General features: G+C 43.9%; 1 protein-coding gene and 1 non-coding gene across 7 annotated transcripts in view; one reads left to right on the plus strand and one right to left on the minus strand.

Annotated features, from left to right (window-relative positions):
- Window positions 1–18,165, minus strand: part of FAM184A (family with sequence similarity 184 member A) — an 82,578-nt gene extending 64,413 nt beyond the window's left edge. For 2 of the 6 annotated variants that reach the window (XM_036317941.1, XM_036317940.1), the window contains exon 1: window positions 17,658–18,163. In XM_036317941.1, coding sequence (XP_036173834.1) covers window positions 17,658–17,813 — 156 coding nt within the window. In that variant the 5' untranslated portion in view covers window positions 17,814–18,163. Of the gene's footprint in view, window positions 1–17,657 lie in introns of all 6 variants that reach the window. The other 4 variants (XM_036317943.1, XM_036317942.1, XM_036317939.1 and 1 more) reach the window with 3 other exon arrangements.
- Window positions 18,166–19,391: 1,226 nt separating this feature from the next.
- LOC118660939 lies at window positions 19,392–19,498 on the plus strand. Its single transcript, XR_004969102.1, has one exon. It is a non-coding gene; the product is annotated as a U6 spliceosomal RNA (small nuclear RNA).
- The last annotated feature ends 3,921 nt before the right edge of the window (window positions 19,499–23,419 follow it).

Consider the following 23,419-nt stretch of genomic DNA (forward strand, 5'->3'; position numbering starts at 1 on the left):
TATTGGCTTCATAAGAGCGTGGATGTCAGCGAAATGATAAGGTCAGTCAGGTAGGATCGGGATAAGATTTTTCTATGGAACTTATATAATAGAATCTGGTGAGACATCCTCCTTGAAAAGTCAGAGGCTTCAGAACCAGTGGCCATCGGAAGCCCCGGTTCCCAGCTACCAGTAACTAGGCATGAGACTCAGGTCCTGAGCTGGGATCCGGCCTCTCTGAATATCTCCTGAGGCCTCTACTACCTCAGCCTTTGACTAGCACTAATATTCTCCAAGTCACGTACTCCCTTCCAATCCCTGAATCAGCTACCTAACTCATGCATAATTCAAAGACTTGAAATAATTTTAATTATCTATTTTGGATATAGACACCTATATTCTAATTTTCTCATTTCCTCCTTTCACACCTAAATGTGCTGTTAAAGAATGAAAATATACAAATGTGTCACCTAAGAGTTCTTCCTCTACTGTTTCCTTCACCCCTGACACAAGGCCATTTTTAGGTCCTATCATTTACACTTCCAAAATAGGTCACGAACCTCTGCACACCTCTCCATCTCCATTGCGACCACCTGGGGCAAAGCCACCATCCACCGACCGTCTCTGGCTGCAGGGCCAGGGTCACTGCAGTGGAGATCCAACTGACAAGCCTGCTCTACTGGAGCTGTGTCACAATCCATTCCTCACCCAACAGCCAAAATATAAAATGTAACATAACTGTTGCTTACAACCCTAAATAGTTTTGATCATGTGCACACAGGGAGAAAAAGCCAACATCCTTTTTGTGGCCTTCAAAGTTGTACCTGATCTGGCCTGGACTCCTGTCCTACCTAAGCCTAAAATTACTTTCACCGAATGAATCAACAAACATACCACCAACGACGGAATAGGAAGCAGCACTAGTTTACAGAGACCAGTTACACAGGCTGCGCTGACAGAGGCTTTGTGCAAAACTCACGGGGAAGCTGAATTTCTGCACATTGAGTTTTCTTAATATCTATAATAATAAAAGTATAATATGCTAATTAGACCGGATAGCCGAACAACCTTCTGGACGACCTTCCGTACGAAGCTGGGGCTGCGAGGGCCGAGCCCCTTGCACAAATTTTGTGCATCGGGCCTCTAGTAATAAATAAGTATATCATCATCCTATATAATAAAAGCGTAGTATGCAAATTGTCCCCTCAACCAGGAATTCATCAGGGAGTTCAGCCAGGGGGCAGGGCCAGCCTGGGGAAGGAGGGAGGCCCCAGCCAGCAGCGGTGGCAGGTGGCTGGGGGAAGAGAGGAAGGTCCTGGCCGAGAGCTAGGGACTCTGCCCGTGCACAAATTTCATGCACTGGGCCTCTAGTATATAATAAATCAATCAAGAGTTAAGATAGCAGCATACAGTACCTTTTACTGAAATCAATAAACAGAATCAGCGAATGATTTTAAGCAGAGAGTTAACTTAATCCTACTTGTGATACCATTGTAATAACCTGGTTATTATTTAATAGGAAAGGAGGAAAGGGAAGACTAGATAATATAGCATGCCATTTATAAAGCTTTGCCATGAAGTTGTAGTTGACATTCTCCAAGTCTGTTGGCTGATAGATAGGGGAAGGGACTGGACTAAGGCAGTTTGGATGCATGCCCAGTAAGTTCTGAGTGACTTGGGAAGGCGCATATCTCTCAGTCACACCTGGAAGCAAGTCAGTGGCCAGAACAGGTGTGGCCACTGCAAGGAAACAAAACCTGAATATTTGACTCCTAGACAAAAGGAGTTCTCTCTTGGCTCTTGGCCCTCTAGCTCTCTTGGGACTCCTGTTGCAGGAGGTGCACTCCCCTGCATCACTCATGTGGCCCATGGCCATGTGGACTCCTTACAATGGATTTACGGATTGAATCTGGACTGAATCTGGACCTGGCTGCAACAAGGAACAGAAGTTCTGGACATTGGCACTGCTTTTGGCTCTATTGGAACTTCAGCTGCACCTTTTCTAGGATAGGGTTAAGGGGCATGGGACTTTGAAACCTATGGAATGTAACTCCATGCAAATAAAGGCTTTTACCACATCTCGTTCTCCTGTGGGGGCTTCTGATAATGCTTATTTTAGTGGCACCCCAAGAACCCCACTCCTACAAGCAACAGGAAAATCTGGCCCACTAATTTCTCCGGTAACACTTGCATTTTAGAAATTAAAATTCTGGTTGCACAGTGGAGGATATATTGGATGAGGCTAGACTATAAAGGCATCAAATAACTTGGGAAACAGCCTTGAGGTCCCTAACACAAACCTTGGCAGGGAGAGACGACACCTGAGTGAATTAGGAGGTTAGACATGGCCAGGGAATCTGGTGGTTGATTCAAAGCAGGAGGAGAGATACCCTCTCCAGCTGTTCAGTCTATCAGGAGGTTATGTACCTCTACAAATTTCATTCTATCTTCAACCAGGACTCAGGCCTCATGAGTCATAGCAGGCCTTTATAGCACCTGCTAACTGAGATTACTCACATGACCGACACTCTGCAGCCCCCATGGTGACTGCTGTTTCAGACAGACTGGGATGGAGCAGATGTAACTCAGGGACCTTGATTCCCAGTTCTACAGTTCTGCTCTTAGTTCCTATCAGATCAGGCACTTCTAAAAATACATCACTCCAAATCTCTCTAATTTTCTCTAAGGCTAATTGTGCGTAACGATTTTTCTGCCCAATAAACAAAGGGTATTTTTCTATTGATTTTTAGAGAGAGCAGAAGAGAGAGGGAAAGACAGACAGAAACTTTGATTTGAGAGAAACACATAGATTGGTTGCTTCCTGCAGGAGCCCCAACCAGGGCCCAGGCCAAGGAGGAGCCTGCAACCAAGGTACGTGCCCTTGACTGAAATCGAACCCTTTGGTCTACAGGCCAACACTCTATCCACTGTGCCAAACCGGCTAGAGCCATTAATAACTTTTGATACTTTGGTAGCCATTCTCAATTTGACACAGAGGTAAGAGGTAATGTAAGAATCACCAAGTGGCCTTTTAAAAAAACTACATATTCAATCCCCTCTCCCATTATGATGGCCACCCACACAACTACCAAGAGGATTGAATGAGTGGAAAAAGGATTAAGAACCACCTACTGCTTTACTTAAATACGAAGACAGGGGTCTATAAAATTAATTCAGTAATCAGAAAGAAGAAATACCTTCTAACCTATTTTATAAGAATAAGAATTCTAAAATATAACAGCGGTAAACCCTATTAAATTCTAAGAGAAGTTACTCTGTGTTTTTGGAATGTTTTTTGTTGTTATTTCCTATGGTGAAGACATTTTCAGGTCTCAATCTACTTCTCCGCAGGAACTACATATAGTTTAATGAGATAAATATTATGCTGGGCTCCCTACTGAGAAAATATCAGTGCCATTCTGAAAGAAATCTGAAGTTAAGAAAGGTAATGAAATTCTAGGAAAGAGCTTTAAAGTTGTCAATATTCAAATTCTTTAGAGGAAAAAAATCATATTTAATGACCAAAAATAAAACAAAAAATATATATATTCCTCTTTCTACTATTCCATCTCCATTTTTTTACAGAAAATTTTAAAGAAAATACTGTATGTAACCTTGAAAGGGAAGTTAAGGTAAATGAGTGAATTACAATAAAATAGAGCGTGTTAGCTTGGCAATTACATACAATAATCCAGATTTTCCAAAGTGTAGGGCATAGGAGATGACTTATATCAATAAATTTGTTTCAATGGTCATCCTCCCATGCAAGTCTCAGGAAATTCCTTTCCTTATGACATGGCAAGAACTCCACTTCCACCGGTAACAGGTGGAGACGCAGAGGGCACCCCATGGATAAGATCAGTACTTCGCTCCTTTTTAGAGCTGACAATACTCCATTATATGAATATACTACATTCTGTTTACCCATTCATTAGCTGGATAGATATTACAAGTAATAGCTATTATAAATAATCCTGCTAAGAATGTTTTTGTATAAGTTTTTACATGGATATATTTTCAATTCAAGTAGAATTTGTGGAGAGCAGCTACAGTGTTTGGACTGATGAGAGGGCATGGTCCTCTTGTGGCAAAGCCACATACAAGTCCCAGCTTGGAAGGCAAAGCCCTCCCAGCACAAAGGCTATGGTTGTATGTAAGCTTGACCTTATAGTCCGACCTTGTAGTCCTAGGTAGCTGAGGGATGTGGGCTGCAGGAGGTGCAGCAAGTGCTGCCAAAACAAAGCTTGATGGAGTTCAGAGAATTGCAACAACAAGAAAGAAGTAGATTTGAAACTCGCAAGAACATTGTAAACATCTTGACCACTCCCTTGTTTTGCTTTGTGTGATCTGACTATAAAATAAAGCTTCAGCTTACAGGCCATGTCACTGTGTCCTCTTCCAGGTGCAGTGATCCACCTGGCCCCGACTATATTCTCTTGTCTGTTTTCTTTAATCCTTCACTGCCCCTCCTCAGGTTCACCACTGGCCATGCTGGACATAGTTCAGAATTGATGAGTCATTTGGTACTTCTATGCATGTTAACCTACTGAGATACTAAAAAACAATTTTCCAATGTGGCTGCATCATTTTACAATCCCACCAGGAATGTATGAGGCTCCAAGTTCTTCATATCTTCAGAAAAAAATCACTTCTACTGTCGTGGTAAACCTGCTTCCCTATTTATAATGGTCTGGTCCTCTAGCAACTTCAGCGCGAAATTATAGCTAATTTGCCTACAAACGTCAGGTGGTCATAATAATCTGGCCACTCAGTGTATATCCCATGACATATTGCTAAATGAAAAACTGAGGCATAAGATTTTAAGAGTTTATTTGAGCAAAAATTGATTAAAACTGGAAGCACCGAAAGGAAAGTGATTAGAAATGGTCCACTGACAGGAGCCAGGTGAGACTTACAGAGGAGAGGTGGAAGCAAAACAAGGAAATTATTTGATTGTCTATAGCAACGGTTCTCAACCTGTGGGTCGCGACCCCTTTGGGGGTCGAACAACCCTTTCACAGGGGTCACCTAAGACCATCGGAAAAAACATATATAATTACATATTGTTTTTGTGATTAATCACTATGCTTTAATTATGTTCAATTTGTAACAATGAAATTGGGGGTCACCACAACATGAGGAACTGTATTAAAGGGTCATGGCATTAGGAAGGTCGAGAACCACTGGTCTAGAGCTTAAAGCCTAGTCGGCCGTTTGCGACTGGTTTGCCCTTACATTTCGATTTTGTATCTTTGAGGCACTTTCAGGTTAAGATTTTAGTTTGCTTACATAGGCTGCCATGGCATCAGAGCCACCTCGGCCTAATGGCCTCCTTGCTTAATTAATGTAACAATATCTATCATCCATCCATCCATCTCTGCTACTGGCTCTCTTTCTGCAGAAAATTTTAATGTAGGTACTTAAGCCCTGGAAGCTCCTTACCCCACAAACAGGCAAACAAGCAAAAACAGACAGAGGACTTTAGATTCGATCAATTAGACAACAAAGAGAAAATGAGTCCCTAGGCACAGGACTACATTTATTAATAGAATCATACCACGAAGCAAGATAAGCTGAAATAAGGAGAGCATGAAAGTAAGGAGACTACCAAAACAAGGTCTACATTGATTCTTACCTGGGAAAATGAAAATGAAAACCTAAAGGATATTTCAAAGAAAAAAATAAAACTACTTAAGAGAGAAAAACAAAAAAGAGAAAAATTTAATTGCAAAGTTCCACTTTAAAAGGAGGGTAGGGTCAGACTGAAATGCTAGAATTGAGAAAGGAAAGTAGGTTTTTTGGGGGTTATTTCTTAATTCTTTGGCATGTGAGAGATGTCTGATGGAGAAGATGATTAATTTCATTTTGGACATGTGGCATTTGAGGTGATGGCAGATATCCAGGTACAGATGACAGTCTTAAAAGATGAAATGGCCAGAAGTTTCCTAAAATTAATTAGGGTTCTCCACCCCACAGTAACATTTTATGCTCACCAGAATAAATCCCTTATCTTATTCAAGGACATCACTTGGCATTAGGCATCAAAGTAACTGGCTACTGGACCAAGGTTCTACTATGCAGTCACTTTATCAGTTCCATTACTAAAATCTTCAACTATTTCCCCAAACTAAAGCTATTCCTACTCATATCATCTACTAGAACTTCCTTCCTTTCCAACGTGATATAAATTCGGGCAATCACACATCCTGCGCATTTACATTGTGGTGAAACGAAGCCAAGAGACAAAAACAGAAGAGCAAAACTATCATATATATTCAGTATTTAAACTACAAGATCACTAACCTCCAAGATTTGTGTATCTTCCTTCATGACACAACCACTATATGGTTAAAAATTAATGTAGCATAACTTGAAACCAATAAAAGCTGCTACCCAAATACTCACATATACACTATTACCACTAAAGCAAAGATCCAAAATCTTGGAAGTAATCACCAAAGTCCTTGAAATTATGGTCCCCTTGCTTATTATTCCAACAAGTAAAACACGGGCAAGTGGCTCAGCAGTGACAATATCCAAAGTGCACACCATTATATAGTGTAACTTCTAACATTCTGCTAACCTTACAATAAAAAAGCCTTTCTTAGTACCAGATATCATCATATATCTAATAACCACCTTTATTTAACGCTGAGGGAAAGTCTCTGTTAATCTGGAGAGTCTACATTTGTGTTCAAAATGACAGAAAAACCTCTTGCCTGATAATGTGTATTAGGCTTTTTTTTCCCCCTCACTGCCTTAAAAGTCTGGGTAATTACTGGAAAAGTTGTGAATGTGGCCTGGTTAGTGGTTGGGCCTCAGCCCCGGAACCAGGATGCCAGGGTTATAAGCTCGATAGGCATGCAGGAGGCAGCCAATTAATGATTCTCTCTCACCATTGATGTTTCTATTCCTCTCTACCTCTCCCTTCCTTTCTCTGAAATTAATAAAAACATTTTTTTAAAAAAGTTGTGAATGTGGCCCTAGCCGGTTTGGCTCAGTGGATAAAGTATTGGTCTGCGAACTGAAAGGTTCCAGGTTCGATTCCGGTCAAGGACATATGCCTGGGTCACAGGCTCGATCCCCAGTGGGAGTGTGCAGGAGGCAGCTGACCAATGATTCTCTCTCACCATTAATGTTTCTATCTCTCTCTCCCTCTTCCTTCCTCTCTGAAATCAATAAAAATATATTAAATAAATAAATAAAATAAAATAAAAAGTTGTGAATTTGGATTAAGTGTTTCCTGTCCCTCGAAAGTGTACATTTTGGCAGATTCAGACTGTACTTCCTAAAAGTAGTCACAAAAACAAACAAACAAAAAACAAAAGTGGACACAATATTTCCCATCCCACGTGCGCTTCTGCAATGTGACCTTGACACCAGGCCACCAAGAAGTAACATCCAATTCTCCTCTCAAATCTAGGCCAGACTCAATGATTCACTTGCAACCAGTAGAATGTGATAAAGTGATAAAAGAATCTTAAGTCTAGATCAGGAGAAACCTTGCAGCTTCTTTCTGTCTCTGGAAGATTCAGTCTGCAGATCCCAACCATGACATGAAAAACCCAAGCTACATGGAGGGGTCTTCTAGTCAACTGCCCCAGCTTAGCCCAGCCTTCCAGTCATCTCAGCCCAGGCACCAGGTGGTTAAAAAGTCATCTTGGAAATGGATTCTCAGCTGATTAAGTCACAATGGACAAAGAACCAAAGGGCCTGCCTGGAGATGGGCAAAATTGGAAAGAGGAAGACAAAGAAGAAAGGTTAAGAAGTTCATTCATTTCATCAACAACTACAGAATACCTTCTCTGTGGTTATTCTGGAATTTAAGATTGAGAGGAAAAGTGTTTGCGTAGCTTGAAGAGTTCAAGAACTGTGAGGCTAGCCCTACCTGGTTTGGCTCTGATAGAGTGTCAGCCTACGGACTGAAGGGTCCTGGGTTCGATTCTGGTCAAGGGCACATGCCCAGGTTGCTGGCTCAATCCTCAGTGGGGGGCGTGCAGGAGGCAGCTGATCAATGATTCTCTCTCATCATTGATGTTTCTCTCTCTCTCCCTCTCCTTTCCTCTCTGAAATCAATAAAAATATATATAAAAGAACTGCAGGGCTAGGATGTAGACGGACTACCCATGGACAGTAACTCTCTGCTGAGTGTGGGAAGCAACAAGGACGGGTCCAGGTAGAAGAGCAAGTGGCCTAAACCTCAAGATCTACATTTACATGAGTCTAGGAGCCACGGTTACAAGCTGCAGTGAGAGCTAGAAGGAAGAAGATGTCATCTCCAGGACCTCCGCTTAATGAGATGGGTGAACACAGTGGTCATGGGCAAAGGCAGCAGAAAAGCAGTATCTTGGGAAGAGAACCCTAGCTGGTTTGGTTCAGTGGATAGAGTGTCAGCCTGTGGATTGAAGGGTCCCAGGTTCGATTCCGGCCAAGGGCACATGCCTGGGTTGCGGGCTCGATCCCCAGTAGGGGGCACGCAGGAGGCAGCTGATCAAGATTCTCTCTCATCATTGATGTTTCTATCTCTCTCTCCTTCTCTCTTCCTCTCTGAAATGAATAAAGAAATATTTTTTTTTTTAAAAAAAGAGAGAGCTCGGTTTTCAATTAAAGTAAGGAGATAAGAGTGTTTTATGAAGCGATGTGGCTGCAGAGACATTTGTTCAGCATGGAATGAGAGTTCTATAGAGCAAGTATAAAAGCTGAGTGTCCAGGAAAGGGAAGCACACAGCTGCCTGTGGATGAGCTAGATGGTGCAGAGGCTTGCATTGGGAGCTGCGGTCCAGGGACACAGATGTGAGCTTGCTTGAAGCTTCCAAGATGCACTCTGGACTTGCCATTTTGGACATAACAGACTGTGGATTCTCCCAGAGTGAAAAATGCCTCTTGATGTATGACTAGACCTATTATTTAGTTATGTCACTCGACCTGCCTCATCACAGTAATCATCCAGTCACTGCCCACATGCAGTGCAGATTCAGGCCTGAGATTCGCAAATTTCCCTCCTATCCCAACCCTGCTATTGCCTTTGGAGCTTTCAAAATGCTTGAGGAATCTGAAAGACCAGACTGACAGTTCTTTGGGATTCCTGACGCTAATAACCTCCGCTCCCTAATAAACATTCTCAAGACTGTACCCTGGATGTTCTTGTAACTTATTCCATCTAAGAAGTCTTAAGATAGCCCCTAGTATCCCTCAACCTCTGGGTGTTGTCTACGTATACACCAATGGTTCTGTCAACTCCTACATTTTCCTATCTGTTGGCTCCATCCTAGCCTCACTTCCTTCCCAGCAGCACATAACTAATGGTAAATTAACCAAAATACTCTCTATCCAAGCTCTTGAACTCTCTTAAACCCAAGTTCTTCTGCTCTACCTCCCAGGCAAAACTCAGACTCTGTATTAATCCTTTAACAACCTGCCTGCTTCTCTAAGTTTGGTAAACAATGGTCCTCCCCATAGGACTGCACAGGACTTCACAGAACACTGCAAAGCATTCAAGCTGATACCAACTGTCACATCTAATTTTTTCTTGGGACAACAACATGTCTCACTGATCTTTTCACTTGTCTCTGGTCAGCTATTTCCTCCTCCTTCCCCTAGCAATTATTCTAAATGTTTTCTACTCTGCTTAAGGCCTCAACCACTCATGATTTTAATCACCACCTATATCCTAAGGGCTTTTACATTTTCATTTCTAGTATGAATCTCTCCTTTTAGCTTAAGACGCATATGCAAATGTTTGCTAAATATTTCTACTGGACTATACGTGTTCACCTCAAATTCTCTGAACTCTTTGTATCTCTTCCATCAATTCTGCTTCTCTCTCGGTGTGATCAGCCTTTAAAATGGCCCCAATGATCTTTGTCTCCTGATATTCAAGTTTTGTGCAGTCACCTCCTCCATTATACTACGGGTGGTCTGTGTAACTAACAGGATACAGCAAAGGTGATGCTATGACACTCTGAGATTGTTATGAAAAAGCTAACACTTCCATCTTGGTCTCTCTCCTCCCATCCCCTTGCATCACTTGCCACGGAGAGGCCCATGTAGTGAAGAACTTAAGTCTCCTCCTAACAACCATAGGCGTGAGCTCCCAGATCGAAGCTCCAGCCCAGCCAAGGCTTCAGCTTGACGGCAACCTCATGAGAATCCCTGAGCCAGAACCACCCAGCTAAGTGGATCCCTCAGCTTCAGACACTGTGAAATAATGTTTGTTATTTTAAGCTGCTAAACTTAGGGGTAATTTGTTACCCAGCAAGAAGTGTCAGGACAGAAAACAGTAAGAGTAATTATCTGCCAAAGACATTCTATTCCAACTAGCAGTTCTTTAAAGTTGTCTTTATGTTGGGTAAATTGCAGAAACTTCCAACCAAATGTGCTCTAGCTTCAGAGAGTGTAAGATGTGTAGTTATCTTCAGATACTTAGACAAAGGCTTTTACCCAAACCAACTCCTACACTGACAGTTCGTGCTGGGAAGGGAGTAACTGCAAACATATTTTAAGCAGATGATAAACATAAAAATAAATAAAACTTTAAATAAATAAAACTTTAAATAAAACTTTATTTTAAGAAAATTAAAACATCAACATTATATTTTTAAAGGTTTCACTCCACCCCATGGAATAATTTATAAGTTTTATTCCTTTTATGACCTAGGGCAATGTGGTAGATTCGGGTTCAGTTTAGGAAGATTACAGTTTACATACAAGGAGAGAATCTGCTTGCAATTTTATCCCATGCTTATGATTGCAGGGTGGCTGCTAGGTGACTGGCAATCACACAAAAGATGAGTATTCCCGCCCCCGCTGCCCCACCCACCCCTCTTATTATCTTTTAGGGAGATAATAAGAGTCAAAGTCAGACTCATGTGAGAGTGTTTAAGGTGGGAATAAGAGTCACAGTCCCACAGGCCGTGACAACAGCTGACAAACCAGAGCTGAGGCTAAGAAAACAGCAGATGCAAAGTTCTGCATCCATTTTTAGATACAGTGCATCCTCATTATTCATGGGTTCCATATTTCCAAATCCACCTACTTGCTACAATTTATATGTAACCTCAAAAATCTAACACAGTATGTTAGATAAGCTTCCTTCTGGCATGAGTTCCAGTGCCACTGGCCATAAGTTCACTGTTAATAAAAAATGTGTATTAAATAAGGTGTCTTTCAACAGAAACACACCTAAAACAAGGTTAGATATTGATTGATGAAAATATGACCAGCGGGTGTCAGAAACATAACCCTGTACTTCCCCTGGAATAACTTGATACTACATGGCTATCTCAAATAATGAGAATCAACTGTATTTTATTTGCTGCTCAAATTTACTTTTGATAGCTGTGGTCCCAAATACTGTAGGACACATCTGCATCAAAAGGGAAAATACATATAAAACATAATTGTAACAGATAAAACATAAATGTCAGCAGAGTCTGAACCAAAGGGAAGAGTGAGTAGAAATTGGCCTTTATTGACTTCTCCTACACAAATCATCTCATTTAATCTTTTCAATAATTCAATGAGAGAGGCTTTGTTATTTTCATTTTACAGATGAGGAAACTGAGGCTCTGAGAGGGTAAAAACTGAAGGTCACAAACTGGTGAGGAGGGAAGCTGAAATTCAAACCATACTGTCTCTAATCGGGAAACCACACCTCTGACCCACGTGGTGGGCACAGCTGCCACACTGAGACACATGATTCTGGGCATGTGGCTCTCTGCCCGTGAGACCTAAAGTTAATAAAGACCCGTGAGCTCCTGGGATTCAGAAGACTGGAATTTCCCTTCCCCCTAGCCAGTGGTCGGCAAACTGCGGCTAGCGAGCCACATGTGGCTCTTTGGCCCTTGAGTGTGGCTCTTCCACAAAATACCGACTTCTGCGCATGGGCCACAAAATTTCAATCGCACTGTACGTGCACGCCCGCACGTGGTATTTTGTGGAAGAGCCACACTCAAGGGGCCAAAGAGCCGCATGTGGCTCGTGAGCCGCAGTTTGCCGACCACTGCCCTAGACAATGATGCTATCGAGGTGTCCATTATTCTTTAAGTTATTCTTAAAACCCTCATTAAAGAAGAATTTGGAAGGCACTAGCCTAGTTACTTTATCTAAGAAAACCAGATATATAAATTCTACCCAAAACAAGCCAGACAGAAAAATCTGCTCACAACTGAACATTTTATATATGTCATGTAAAATTAATCGTTTTATTAAAATGTGCACCTGCTTTATTCTCGTCACATTTTCTCAAGTCTATTGGAAAAAAGAAGAAAAACTTAGAGTTTAAAAATGGAACAGTAAATTAATATTGTTAACAAATGGTGCCTAGTATAGTATCTTTTATGGACTAGGCATTTGACCAAAGTTTACCAACCATATGGACCCATATGTTCTATTTTAGTCATATTTAAGTACATCTTCTTTTGTTACTCTGAGTAGAGCACTATATTCGGCACACACCCATACACATACGAACACACAACTTCCCCTCAAAATTACACATACTCTGTTTATAAAGCGTTTCACTAAGCAGACGATCTAAGAATAAGAATGAAATACTATTCAGTGTTTTGGTTATGAAATGTTTTTTGAAAGAAATGAGATTCTGGTAAGACTGTGCTGAAGGAGAAACAGGATGAAAAATGCAAAGACCTATGAACACGCAGACGCACATTCAGCAGAATAAATGAAATCTTTCCGACCAGAAAGCCCAATGTCTAGAATATGTAAATAGTCAAACTTTGTATTGTAATTCATTTTATAAGAAAGAGAGACACTGCAAATAAAAAAGTAATAGAATTTATTCAGAAATAAAATGTCAGCATATGCCACAGGATTAGCATAGGTTTGGCCTAATCTCCCATACTTGTACTGAGATGAGAACAATGGCTTGAAAGGGATAAAGGACTCCATGTAATTTATAAACAGCATGGTTTACATGTAAACACATTAGTTTAGGGATGGCTGGTGTGGCCCAGTGGTTGAGCACTGACCTATGAACCAGGAGGTTATGGTTTGATTCCAGGTCAGAGTACATACAGGGATGTACTTGATCCCCAGTAGGGACCATGCAGGAGGCAATAGATCAATGATTCTCTCTCATTATTGATGTCTCTCTCCTTCTTCCTTTATCTCTGAAATCAATAAAAACATATTTTTTTTAAAAGATTACATTCAAGCTACTGCATAATAACATAGCAAAGCTACAATATAACAAAGAAAAAAAGATGTCGCATTTAGCATGTTCTAAGCTAAAACAACACATCATAACCAAAACTGAATATATTATAAATAGTACCTAGGTAATTCAAACAAGCCAACAAGTGAACAGTCCCATGTACTTAATGTACAAAAAAGGAGTGTTTGAAAATATCACTGGTTTTGGTGTTACCTAAACACATTCTAGTTATTGATATAATAAAAGCAGAGTTAGGATTAAATGCCTGATCATAAGACTTTATTTGTTAAGAATCTGGTATATCAATTACCTATCTCTGAAATGACAAATGATATTTATATTTAAACAGAGTGCTTATATTTTTATTTTTGCATCAAAAATATAAGTATATTATGAAAGCACTTTAAAAGGAAGCCAATAAACATTTAAATATTTAAGAGTGATTTAACTTGGCTGAAATTACCTAGCATTAACCCAGAAGACAAGCAGACACAATTCCTCAGACTACTACTGACTTTCTCTACTGTATAACAAAATTACTTGAAATAGCATCATCATAACCACCACCATCATCTTCAATAAATATTTACTAAGCTTTTAAACTTTGTGCAAAGTATTCATACTAAAGTCACATAAAATATGCTAGTCTCTACAGCTGAGGAATTTACAGTCAAATTAGACAAATGAGAAGACGTAATGCTAGGCATAAGGGACACAGAGCAACCACTTGCTGCTCTTGGAGTCTTACAGTACTCTACCTTATGCTAATTAAGTCTGCAAGTGATAAATGGACTGAACTATATCGAAAGTGCAATCAACTAAGAGGTACTGGATGAACAGTGAACACAACAGGATATTAAAAGGCAAGTTTCTATTGAGAACCCAAGACAATCGATGTGCCAAAGCAGTCTCAAATTTTCCAAAGGCAGCCTACAGAGAGAGGTGCAGAGGTGTGTTACCTCCTACCCCCAATGCCAGGGAGAGAAGCTTCCAGGTTGCAGAGGAGGGTTCTGGAGCAGTGTTCCTTGGGTAGTGCTCTGGGAACAAGTGTTCTTGCCCCAAGGAAAAGGGTGGTGGTGGGTGCTTACCCTTCACCTAAAGTCTAGAGGGAAAGCTTCTGATGGGACCACTTGAAGAGCTTGATATGTGTCTCACACACGATGAAGAACATAACTGAACTGGTACCTGATTCATCCCCGGGAAATCTAAAGATGAGGAGCTGGATAAAGAGGCTTGTGAGCACAAATGAGAAATGGCTGAATTGGGACCACTTTCAGAGGTTGTCTGGGCAAAGAATGAGTGCTACCTATCAACGAATGTGGGCCTTAGGGGAAAGAGACAGGGGAAGCTGGGCTGGGGTCACCCAAATCCATCCAGAAGGGTTTCCTGGAGCTTGAACAGACCTCAGCAAAGTGAACACGAAGGTCCCTGCCAGATCCAAGAGGCTGAGGAAGGAGCAAGCAACCAGCCAGAATTTAGACACGTTCTCAATGCCAAGCAAAGGGAGGTGAGGGATCTCGAGCAACCGAGGTGGAAGTTAGAGAAACCTCATCTGCTGCTCCTCTTTCCTCGCTTCCCTTCTCCCTGGTCCAACTTGGGAGGGTCAGAAACCAGGACTGGCGAGACAAAGCAGGGGCAGAAAGCCCAATCAGAAGGAAAAAAGTCATGATGCCCACTTCCCAATTACTGTCTTCCTCCTTGCTACTGGCAGAGCTAGGGAGTGGACACAGGGAGAAGCTTGATCCTTAGCTCAGCTGCTGCGGGGTTTTTATTTGTTGGTACTGGACATCTTGACGATCAAATTGAGACCTTTGCAACTTACCTACCGAAGAACAATTTGCATGAGCTAAAGGCAACCAGAAAAGTCAAGTTGATCCATGGGCAGGGGATGAACGGACCTCACAGAGTAAACTGAAAAGGACAGTGGGTCACAAAAGCTGCTTTATTATTACATCCACAAGTCTTGCTTTTCAACCCAAAGCGCTAAAGAGCCAACTCTGTGGAGAATAGAGAAGTACACAAATGTGATCCTATAAAACAGAATTCAATCCACCCAGCTGCTCTGCCAATCCTGAGATGGTTCGGCCATTAACAAATCCAGAATCTTGCCACAACATGATTCAAGAATCTAATAGACAGAAATTCTTAAAATCTGACATGAGCAACCTACATATAATCGACTGGCTTTAAAGGCAGAGACTGTGCCTTGCTCTCCGCTGTGTCTCTAACACTTAGCGAAGTGCCTCTTACATCACAGGTGCTCAAAGGACTGCTGTTCTCCTTTCCATGAGATGGCTGCTGTGTCAGGTTCTTAGGAAACAGGCTCTCAACCAGTATATCTGCAGCTGCGATGGCTTTTTAGTTAAAAATATATTGAGCCCTACTGTGTGCAAAATTATAATATAGATTGCTTTCATCCTTTTCCTTTCACAGCCAGCCAAATCTCTGCCAAACGCATGTTGTATTTTTCAATGCTGTACCACAACAAAGCAGAATAAATGTGAAAAAGTTAAACTTGCAAACAGAAGAAAAATTAGTATACATCTTTTAGGAAACAGGATCTCAACAGCCCCACCCATTCCCAACACAGCACTGTCCAGTCCAAAATGTCAATAGGGCCAAGGCTGAGGATCGAGTGTGAGAGCTTAAATGTCTGAGGCGCTTAGCGGAGTGGGTGGTGCAAGTGGTAGAGACTGTAACTATAAACACTAATCAGGAGTCCGTGTAACAGTCAAGGTTCGGTGCCGTACTGAAGCCGTGATGAGGGCACGGCCATGGGGGCAGTCCCCTGCTTCCTCAGATGTGAGGCCGGTGATGGAAAGAGAGAAAGGGACAGCAGCTGCTAACAACACTCCCCCCTCACACAGTTGTGCTACTTTATTTTTTTCTGATAAAAGAACAGGAAGTTGAAAAAGTGTAAGTAAAAAGAAAAGTAGTTTACTGGAGAGATGAGAAACTTCTTCTGTGGAACGGTACACAGTTTCGCTACCAACGTATTAGGGGTTTCTACTACTTAGAGCAGGGCTCTGGAGGGCACGATCTAAAATAGGAACAATGGATGTTACGGACACACCATAAGAGAACATCGGAATAAATAAACATCCATGGGCTTCGTGTTGGACATCAATGTTCTGAAGATCAAACCCGATTTCAAGAAGCCTGGCTTGTAGCTCCCAAAGGTATACTGTACAGGTTTGGGTGGTATCCTATCGTTCCTCCTTGGGCCTTTCTTTCTCTGAATTCGGGGACCCTCTGTCACAAGAGGAAACAGTAAAAACTGGACACATACTCAACCTCCAAGACAGTGCTGACATAAAACAACAAGCAACACTTCACCAAACATTGCCTTGCTTTGCATGGCTGAGTGCGTGCACTCCTGCCTGTCTCTTCCATTTGATCCCTCATCCATTGGTCCTTGGTGGTACTTGTCTTCCTACCCTCAATCGCATTTCTTCACCAAAATCAAATTTTTATCCTCTTCATCCCCTTTTCACTCCCATGTCCTTCTTTTCCTCTCTTCCAACTCTTGTCTTCCTTTTCTCTCTCAAAAGTGCCAACCAGTAATGGAATTAGATGAGAATTTTGGAGTGAAAAGAGTCCGACTTTAGAGCTTCCCTAGTGACAAAGCCCCACAATGCCCCTCTCTTCAGCATACCAACACGCCTAACAAGTGGTTAGTTGAATCAACTTAATCGCATTAGGATCCATCGCTTCAACTAATTTTCAGAAACCACCAAGTGGGTATTGAGAGACTGCTCCTGAGATCTAAAACAGGGCAAGATGATCTAAGTTGCTCTTGCTTCACAGATACCAACTCTTTCTCCTTCTCAACATTTACTAAGCCTGTAACGCTCCCCATCCAAGCCCCATCCAAAACGACAGGTGGCCAAATGTGCCGCTGTTCGCCTCTTGGTAATTATCTTCTGATAGTCTCAAACAGTTAACTAAATACAGACACGATTCATCTCCTAACCCTTGTTGGACACTTTGTCAGGTTTGGGAATGACTCATTAAATCCCCAAAACGACAGGCACGGTATGTTTTACCCGCCTACACTGCTTGCAAGGTTTGTTCTCCCTTTAACTAGGGAACTAGTGATACTGATTAATTCCGAAGATTCCGGGTCATGTTGGGGTACAATACTTCATTCGGTGGAGTATAATGCCTCGCTTGGCACAGGCAGGCGAGCCAAACCAATGGGATCGATGACCGTGGAATAAAGGAAGTAGATCCTGAGTTGTTCGGGCCGGCTAATCCCTACAGGGCGGCGGGGTGCAAATCCCATAAACGCGGCTGCGGCCGAGCCTCTGAGCTGTCTCCTGCAAACTGATGCCGCCAGCATCCTACCCAAGTTTGAACGGCTCCTGGAGGCGAGTCTCCGGTGGCTGCTCCCCCAAAACAACCCCCATGCACTCGCCCCGGGCGCGGGGCGCGGGGCGCGCAGCCTCCCAGCCGGCAGGTGCACCCCGCACCGGGTCCCGCCGCGCCCCCCGCTTCCCCGTACCTTGGTGAGCTGGGCGATTTTCTTGCTCATTTTCAGGTGCAGGTCCGGGCTGTAGTCCAGGCTGTGCCCCGCCTGCTGCGAGGGCACGAATTTGGCCGCCCCGGCCGCCGAGCCGCCGTAATAGTGCTGCTGCCAGCTCATGCCCGGGGTCGCCATCTTCCCCGCGGACCCCGGCCGGGCACCCGTCCCCGCGCCCCGGGCACCTGCCCCCGCGCCCGGGAGGCGGCCCGCGGGGCAACGGCGTCGGGGAGGCAGGAGCCGGGGCGGCCGCCTGGGGACCCGACACCCCGCGCCCTCCTGCCGGCGACCCCCGGGGTCACCCCCGACCAGGGACGGGGCGGCCCCGCCGATCAGAGGCCGCGGGCGACCCCGGCGCGGGACAGACGCCCGGGCCCGGCAGCACTCGCCCGCTCCGAAGCTCGCGCCCGGCGGGGCGGCGGGGCCCGAAGGTCCGGCTCCCGCTGGCACCGGGGCCGGCGAGGCGGCCGCGGGCGCTGCGGAGGGAGGAGGCGGCGGGGCGGGCTGCGGGGGAGGCGGGGACACCGAGGGGCCGCGGGAGTGCGGGGCCGCCGTTACCAGGGCGCGCGGCTGCCGGCCCGAGCGCGGGGACGGCGACGTCATTTCCCCGCAGCCAGGCCCCGCCCCGCGCCGCCACCGGCCGCTCCGCACCCCGGGGGCCGTGGGGGCGCCTCGCGACAGGCGCGCGGGGACTCCTGCGCCCGCGACGCGCGCTCAGCCCCGCGAGCGGCTCTGGGTGAACAATTCTGCCGGAGAGGACGGGGTCGTGGGCACCTTTGTTGGCAGAACGCGCGCCGGGGTACGAGCCTGTCCACGTGCATCCTCCCGTGCGGGGGCCTCCGGCTCCCCTCCCGCTCCCCTCCGGCTCCCGCCTGAGACCCGGGCGCTGAGATGGCAGGGAATTTGATCATCCCTGCCCTGCCCCTTACTTCCCAAGTCACACAAAAGGAGTGTTAACCATGTCTAAGGCCAATCTCTTCATTCAAAGCCAGGCGGCTAGGTGTGGGGAGAGCTCACCTACCAGTCCCCTCCCTGGTGTAGTGTCGCTTTCTCCCTCTCGTGGAGCCTGAGACAACGGTTATGAAGCCAGCTGGCTCCAGTAAAGGGGGAAAACAAGATGGAACAACATGTCAGCTCCTTAAGGGGTTAGGGCTGGGCCAAAATGTGTCCTTACTTGTGCATTTTCCTCTTCCTAAATGTGTTCATTCCCTAGTGATTTTCTCCTAACATCCCTTACTCCTAAAAGTCAAGTGATTTTTTTTCCCCTTTTAATTTAAGGTGTACCCCGGTTGAAGTAAATAGGTCGTTTGGGGGCAATCTTCATACCAACTTCAAAAATGTAGAATTATGACTATTTTTACAATATACGTTCTCCGTGCAGTTTTGCAGAACTGAATTCCCCACGTTGTGATTTCTCTTGAGCATGCAAATAAACATCACATAGATCTGAGATTATTTACAAATTTGAAGGGGCCCCAAGATCTTGAAACACTTCCAGGACTGTTGGAATTTCAGAAAGGAAGCCTGAAATTGGCTATCTCTTTTCCCAGATGCTAGCAATTCAGCAGAACCTGGAATAGACCTTTCAAAAAATAAATCAATTAGTTGTCTGGTTTCAGGCTCTGAACGGAGCAGGTGGCCAGAAACAAATATCAGGGAAATCGTGCTCCCTTCTTAAGCTCTAATGATTAAATCTAATTAAAGAGAATTAGGAGCGTGCTCACTTCGGCAGCACATATACTAAAATTGGAACGATACAGAGAAGGTTAGCATGGCCCCTGTGCAAAGATGACACGCAAGTTCGTGAAGCCTTCCATATTTTTGACTGGTTTGGCTCAGTGGATGGAGTGTTGGCCTGCGGACTGGGGGGTCCTAGGTTCGATTCTGGTCAAGGGCATGTCCCTTGGTTGCAGGCAGATCCCCAGTGGGGGGTGTGCAGGAGGCAGCTGATCGATGTTTCTCTCTCATCGATGTTTCTGGTTCTCTGTCCCTCTCCCTTCTTCTCTGTGAAGGGTCAATGGAATATATTTTGGAAAAAAAAAAAAAAGAATTAGGAGCTAGTGTTCTTTCATCCAACTCTAGGAAGATTCCTAATCATTACAGCGCTCGGGTTCTGTACATTCTAAGCAGATGTATATGCTCCAGGGCCCCCCGATGAGTTCCCCTCATATTTTATAGTTAAGTCTTGCTAGGGCAAAGGGGGGTGTTTTTGTTTTTGTCTCTATGACACAGTGGAAAGAGGACAGGACTAGAAACAAGGAGACCAATGTGTGGCCTCAGCAGTGTCATGGAACCTGTTTGCCACCCCTAAGCACCTCCTCTGAAGAATCGGTCCCTTCCCACTGTAACTTGGGAGTTAGAGGCTGCCGCTCTTGTCCACTGTAGCTCACTCTGAACCCCATCACATGAGCTTCTGCCATGACTATACAGCATAGCCCAAGAGGAGCCTTTCCCTAAATGCCACGCTCAAAAGTCACCAGTGTCACTCCATGAATTTATTATTTCGCCCTACCACTATGGGATAAAAACAGGTTTTCAAGTGGGAGAGGCTAGTTAAGCAAGAAATCTTTGTTAAGTACCTGTTCCTCTGATAAGATGAAATATGTATTGAATGCGTTCGGTGCTGAGGCTGCAGTGATGACTAAGAATCAGTCTCTGTCCTCAAGAAATGAGCAGCTAGTGGAAAAGACAGACAAGTAATGACTAAGATGCAACACAGGGTGGGAAGTGTTAAAGGAACTCGCAAGAGGGCGCTTAACCTAGCCTTGGTGTCAGAGAAGGCTTCACACACAGAAAGGTAATGTTTTTTGATTTTTGTTTTTTAAATATATTTTCATTGATTTCAGAGAGCAAGGGAGAGGGAGAGAGGGATAGAAACATCCATGATAGAGAATCATGGATTGGCTGCCTCCTGCCGGACCCCCTACTGGGAACTGAGTCCACAACCCAGGCATGTGCCCTCGGACCCGCAGACCCTTCAGTCCACAGGCTGATGCCCTATCCATTGAGCCAAACCAGCTAGGGCCAAAAAGGTAATGATTGAATGGACTCCTAAAGACAGGTAGGGAAAGCGGACTGCAAGTTCTGAGGAGAGCAAGCACGAAGCCCTGGAGATGAGAGAGAACAAAACCCATGTAGGGACTGCAAGTGGTATAATATGACTGAAGCGACGAATTTGACAAGATGTCAAAATATGACATCGAAAAGCAGAGCAGATGTCAAGATTTGCTGGCGGGGGTGTTTGGGGGGTGGGGGGGGGCTTAGTTGCCTTGATAAGGAAGCTGAGACTTTATTTTTAAGGCAATGATGAGCCACCAAAGGGCTTTGAGCAGGAGAATGAAATAATATTTGCACTTCAGTAAGCAATTCTTCTGACTGTAGGAAATGGATTACGGAAGCAACTTTCTAGATGAGGAGACCAGTTAGCTAGGGGGCTATTGCACTTATTCAGGTGAAAGAGGATGGACCATCGACTTAAAATATGGCAGAGAGAATAGAAGAGATGATGGGTCATCTCCTCTCAGAGCCCAGCCTGTCCTTGGCATTGGTAGATACAGGGCTGATGCCACAACCTTTTGCAGCAAGGGTTCAGGATCTGAAGAAGAGGCTGTAACATAAACAGATACACTAGACAAGAAATATAAATTTAGAAGGCATGGGAGAAAGCCAGGCGGAGATCTCACCTTCTAGTGGAGTGGCTCCCTGACTTTTCCATCCCCTTTGCTTTTATTTACTAGACCATACATTTGCCCTTTATGAAAAATTTGGTAAACAGTAAAAGATTATCAGGTTAGGGATTGCCTTCAGCTACCACTGTCTTGACAGAACAATCAGTGCATAGCATTTAGCCCTTGCTAAAAGCCCAAGGTCCATCAGCCTTCTGAAGGACTTCTTGCGTAATTATGACCTGCTGGTCTTAGCTTCCAGCAGGCTGATCTACAGGCACCCCATCCAAGTTCAGAACTTAGAAACAAAACAGTGCATTTGGCACAGTCCTGCTTGAAGCTCCTTCCCTTTCCTCATTCGAAGGTTTGATTCTGTCACCCTGTAGGATGAGAAATGGGGTTAAGAAGGAGGGACTCAGGGAGTACGAAGAGTGGGGGCCGGAAGAGGCAATAATGAGAAGAGTCCAGATTTGGAGAAATTATAACTAAAGGAACATTGAGGTCAGAACAGTGATGACATTATCTTTTATTTTTTCCATCTAAGTGGTTCACACTGTTCTCTCTCACGTCAGCCTCCTGACTGGTTCTGTTCACAACTTGCGAAGTGCTGCTTCCCTTTTCAGAAATATTCACTTAAGTAAAAGAGCTTAGCTTTCAATTCTCCACCTCTTTTCCTCTTTCTGCTTCCCGCCCTACGCTCCGATTTCTCATGCCACCTTTATAAGAAGAGCAACGAAAAGCAATGACCGAAATAAAATGTGAGCCATCACAAACCTATAGATGTAAAACAAGTTTTACCTCTCCACTCAATTGAATTAAGAAAATGAAAAACTGAGATTTTTTCATTTCTCAAAAGCAGATTCCGCAACAAGGGTTTGGATACACGTACTTTATTTGGAGAGTGATGGCAGAAAGCATAGAGGGAGGGAAGTGAGACAGAAAATGGTACATTGTTACTGTGCAGGTGACGGCGTGAACAACTGGGTTCACCACCACTGTGGACCCTCCAGAGACTGCAGAACACACCGGAAATAGTCCCAACAAGGGGCAAGGAGGTGGAGCATTTACCCATCAATATTTACCCATTATGGGTTCAAGTTTGCTCTCAGGGCACTAACTCCCCAAGCCGAGAGATACTTAACGTAAGAAGTCATTGGAGGTAAGCAAATTGTCTACCCAAGCACAGCTGACCTCCAGGATGGGCTGAGGGGATGTGAGCAGGGCACTGATATCACAGTTGCTTATTTTTGTCTGCAAAGTCATCTGTTAATTTAGTTTTCTTCTCTCTGATTTAAATGTTTTAGTTTACTTTTCTATATCCTGATTACGTTTTTGTAGGTTCTATGAAAAATAGAAATACCCTATAATGTCTCATGTTTCTCACAATTCATTTTCTTATTAACGATCTCATTTCATCTCAAAACAGTCCTTGAGATAAATATTATTAGCCTCATTTTACCATAAAGTTCCCTTTTATTTTCATGTAAAATGTACATAGCTCTCTATTCCTTAAGTGTGAACCACACACCTCTTTCCAAAAGCACCATGGAAAGAAGGAAAAGGAGTAACTTTAGAATATAGAAGCTTACAGATTTTATAACATAGAAACCTACAACTGAAATCTATATGTTCATGTTGACCAATGTTGCCCCAATATATTTAATTTAAAAAATAGAGTATAGAAACTGACAATCACTACCTTAGCCAGGTCTTCACAGTCAACATCAACAGTGACAAGTCACTTTGATAGCAGTTACCTTTGATATGATGTGATGAAGTGGGACTTTAGCTCTGTGGTCTTCCTCCCCCAAACTCATAAGCCCAGTCTAATTATGAGAAAAACATAAAGCAAATCTCAGTAGAGAGATGTTTTACAAAATACTGACCAGTAGTCCACAAAACTCTCAAAGCCGTCAAAATCAGGGGAAGTCTGAGAAACTCGCAGCCAAAAGGAGTCTAAGGAATATGGCTATTAAGAGTAGTGTGGGCCCCAGCTGGTTTGGCTCAGTGGATAGAGCATCGGCCTGCGGACTGAAGGATCCTGGGTTCGATTCCCGTCAAGGGCACATGCTCAGGTTG

This window comes from Myotis myotis, unplaced genomic scaffold (genome assembly GCF_014108235.1).
Source record: "Myotis myotis isolate mMyoMyo1 unplaced genomic scaffold, mMyoMyo1.p scaffold_m19_p_7, whole genome shotgun sequence".
Classification (NCBI taxonomy): Eukaryota; Metazoa; Chordata; class Mammalia; order Chiroptera; family Vespertilionidae; genus Myotis; species Myotis myotis.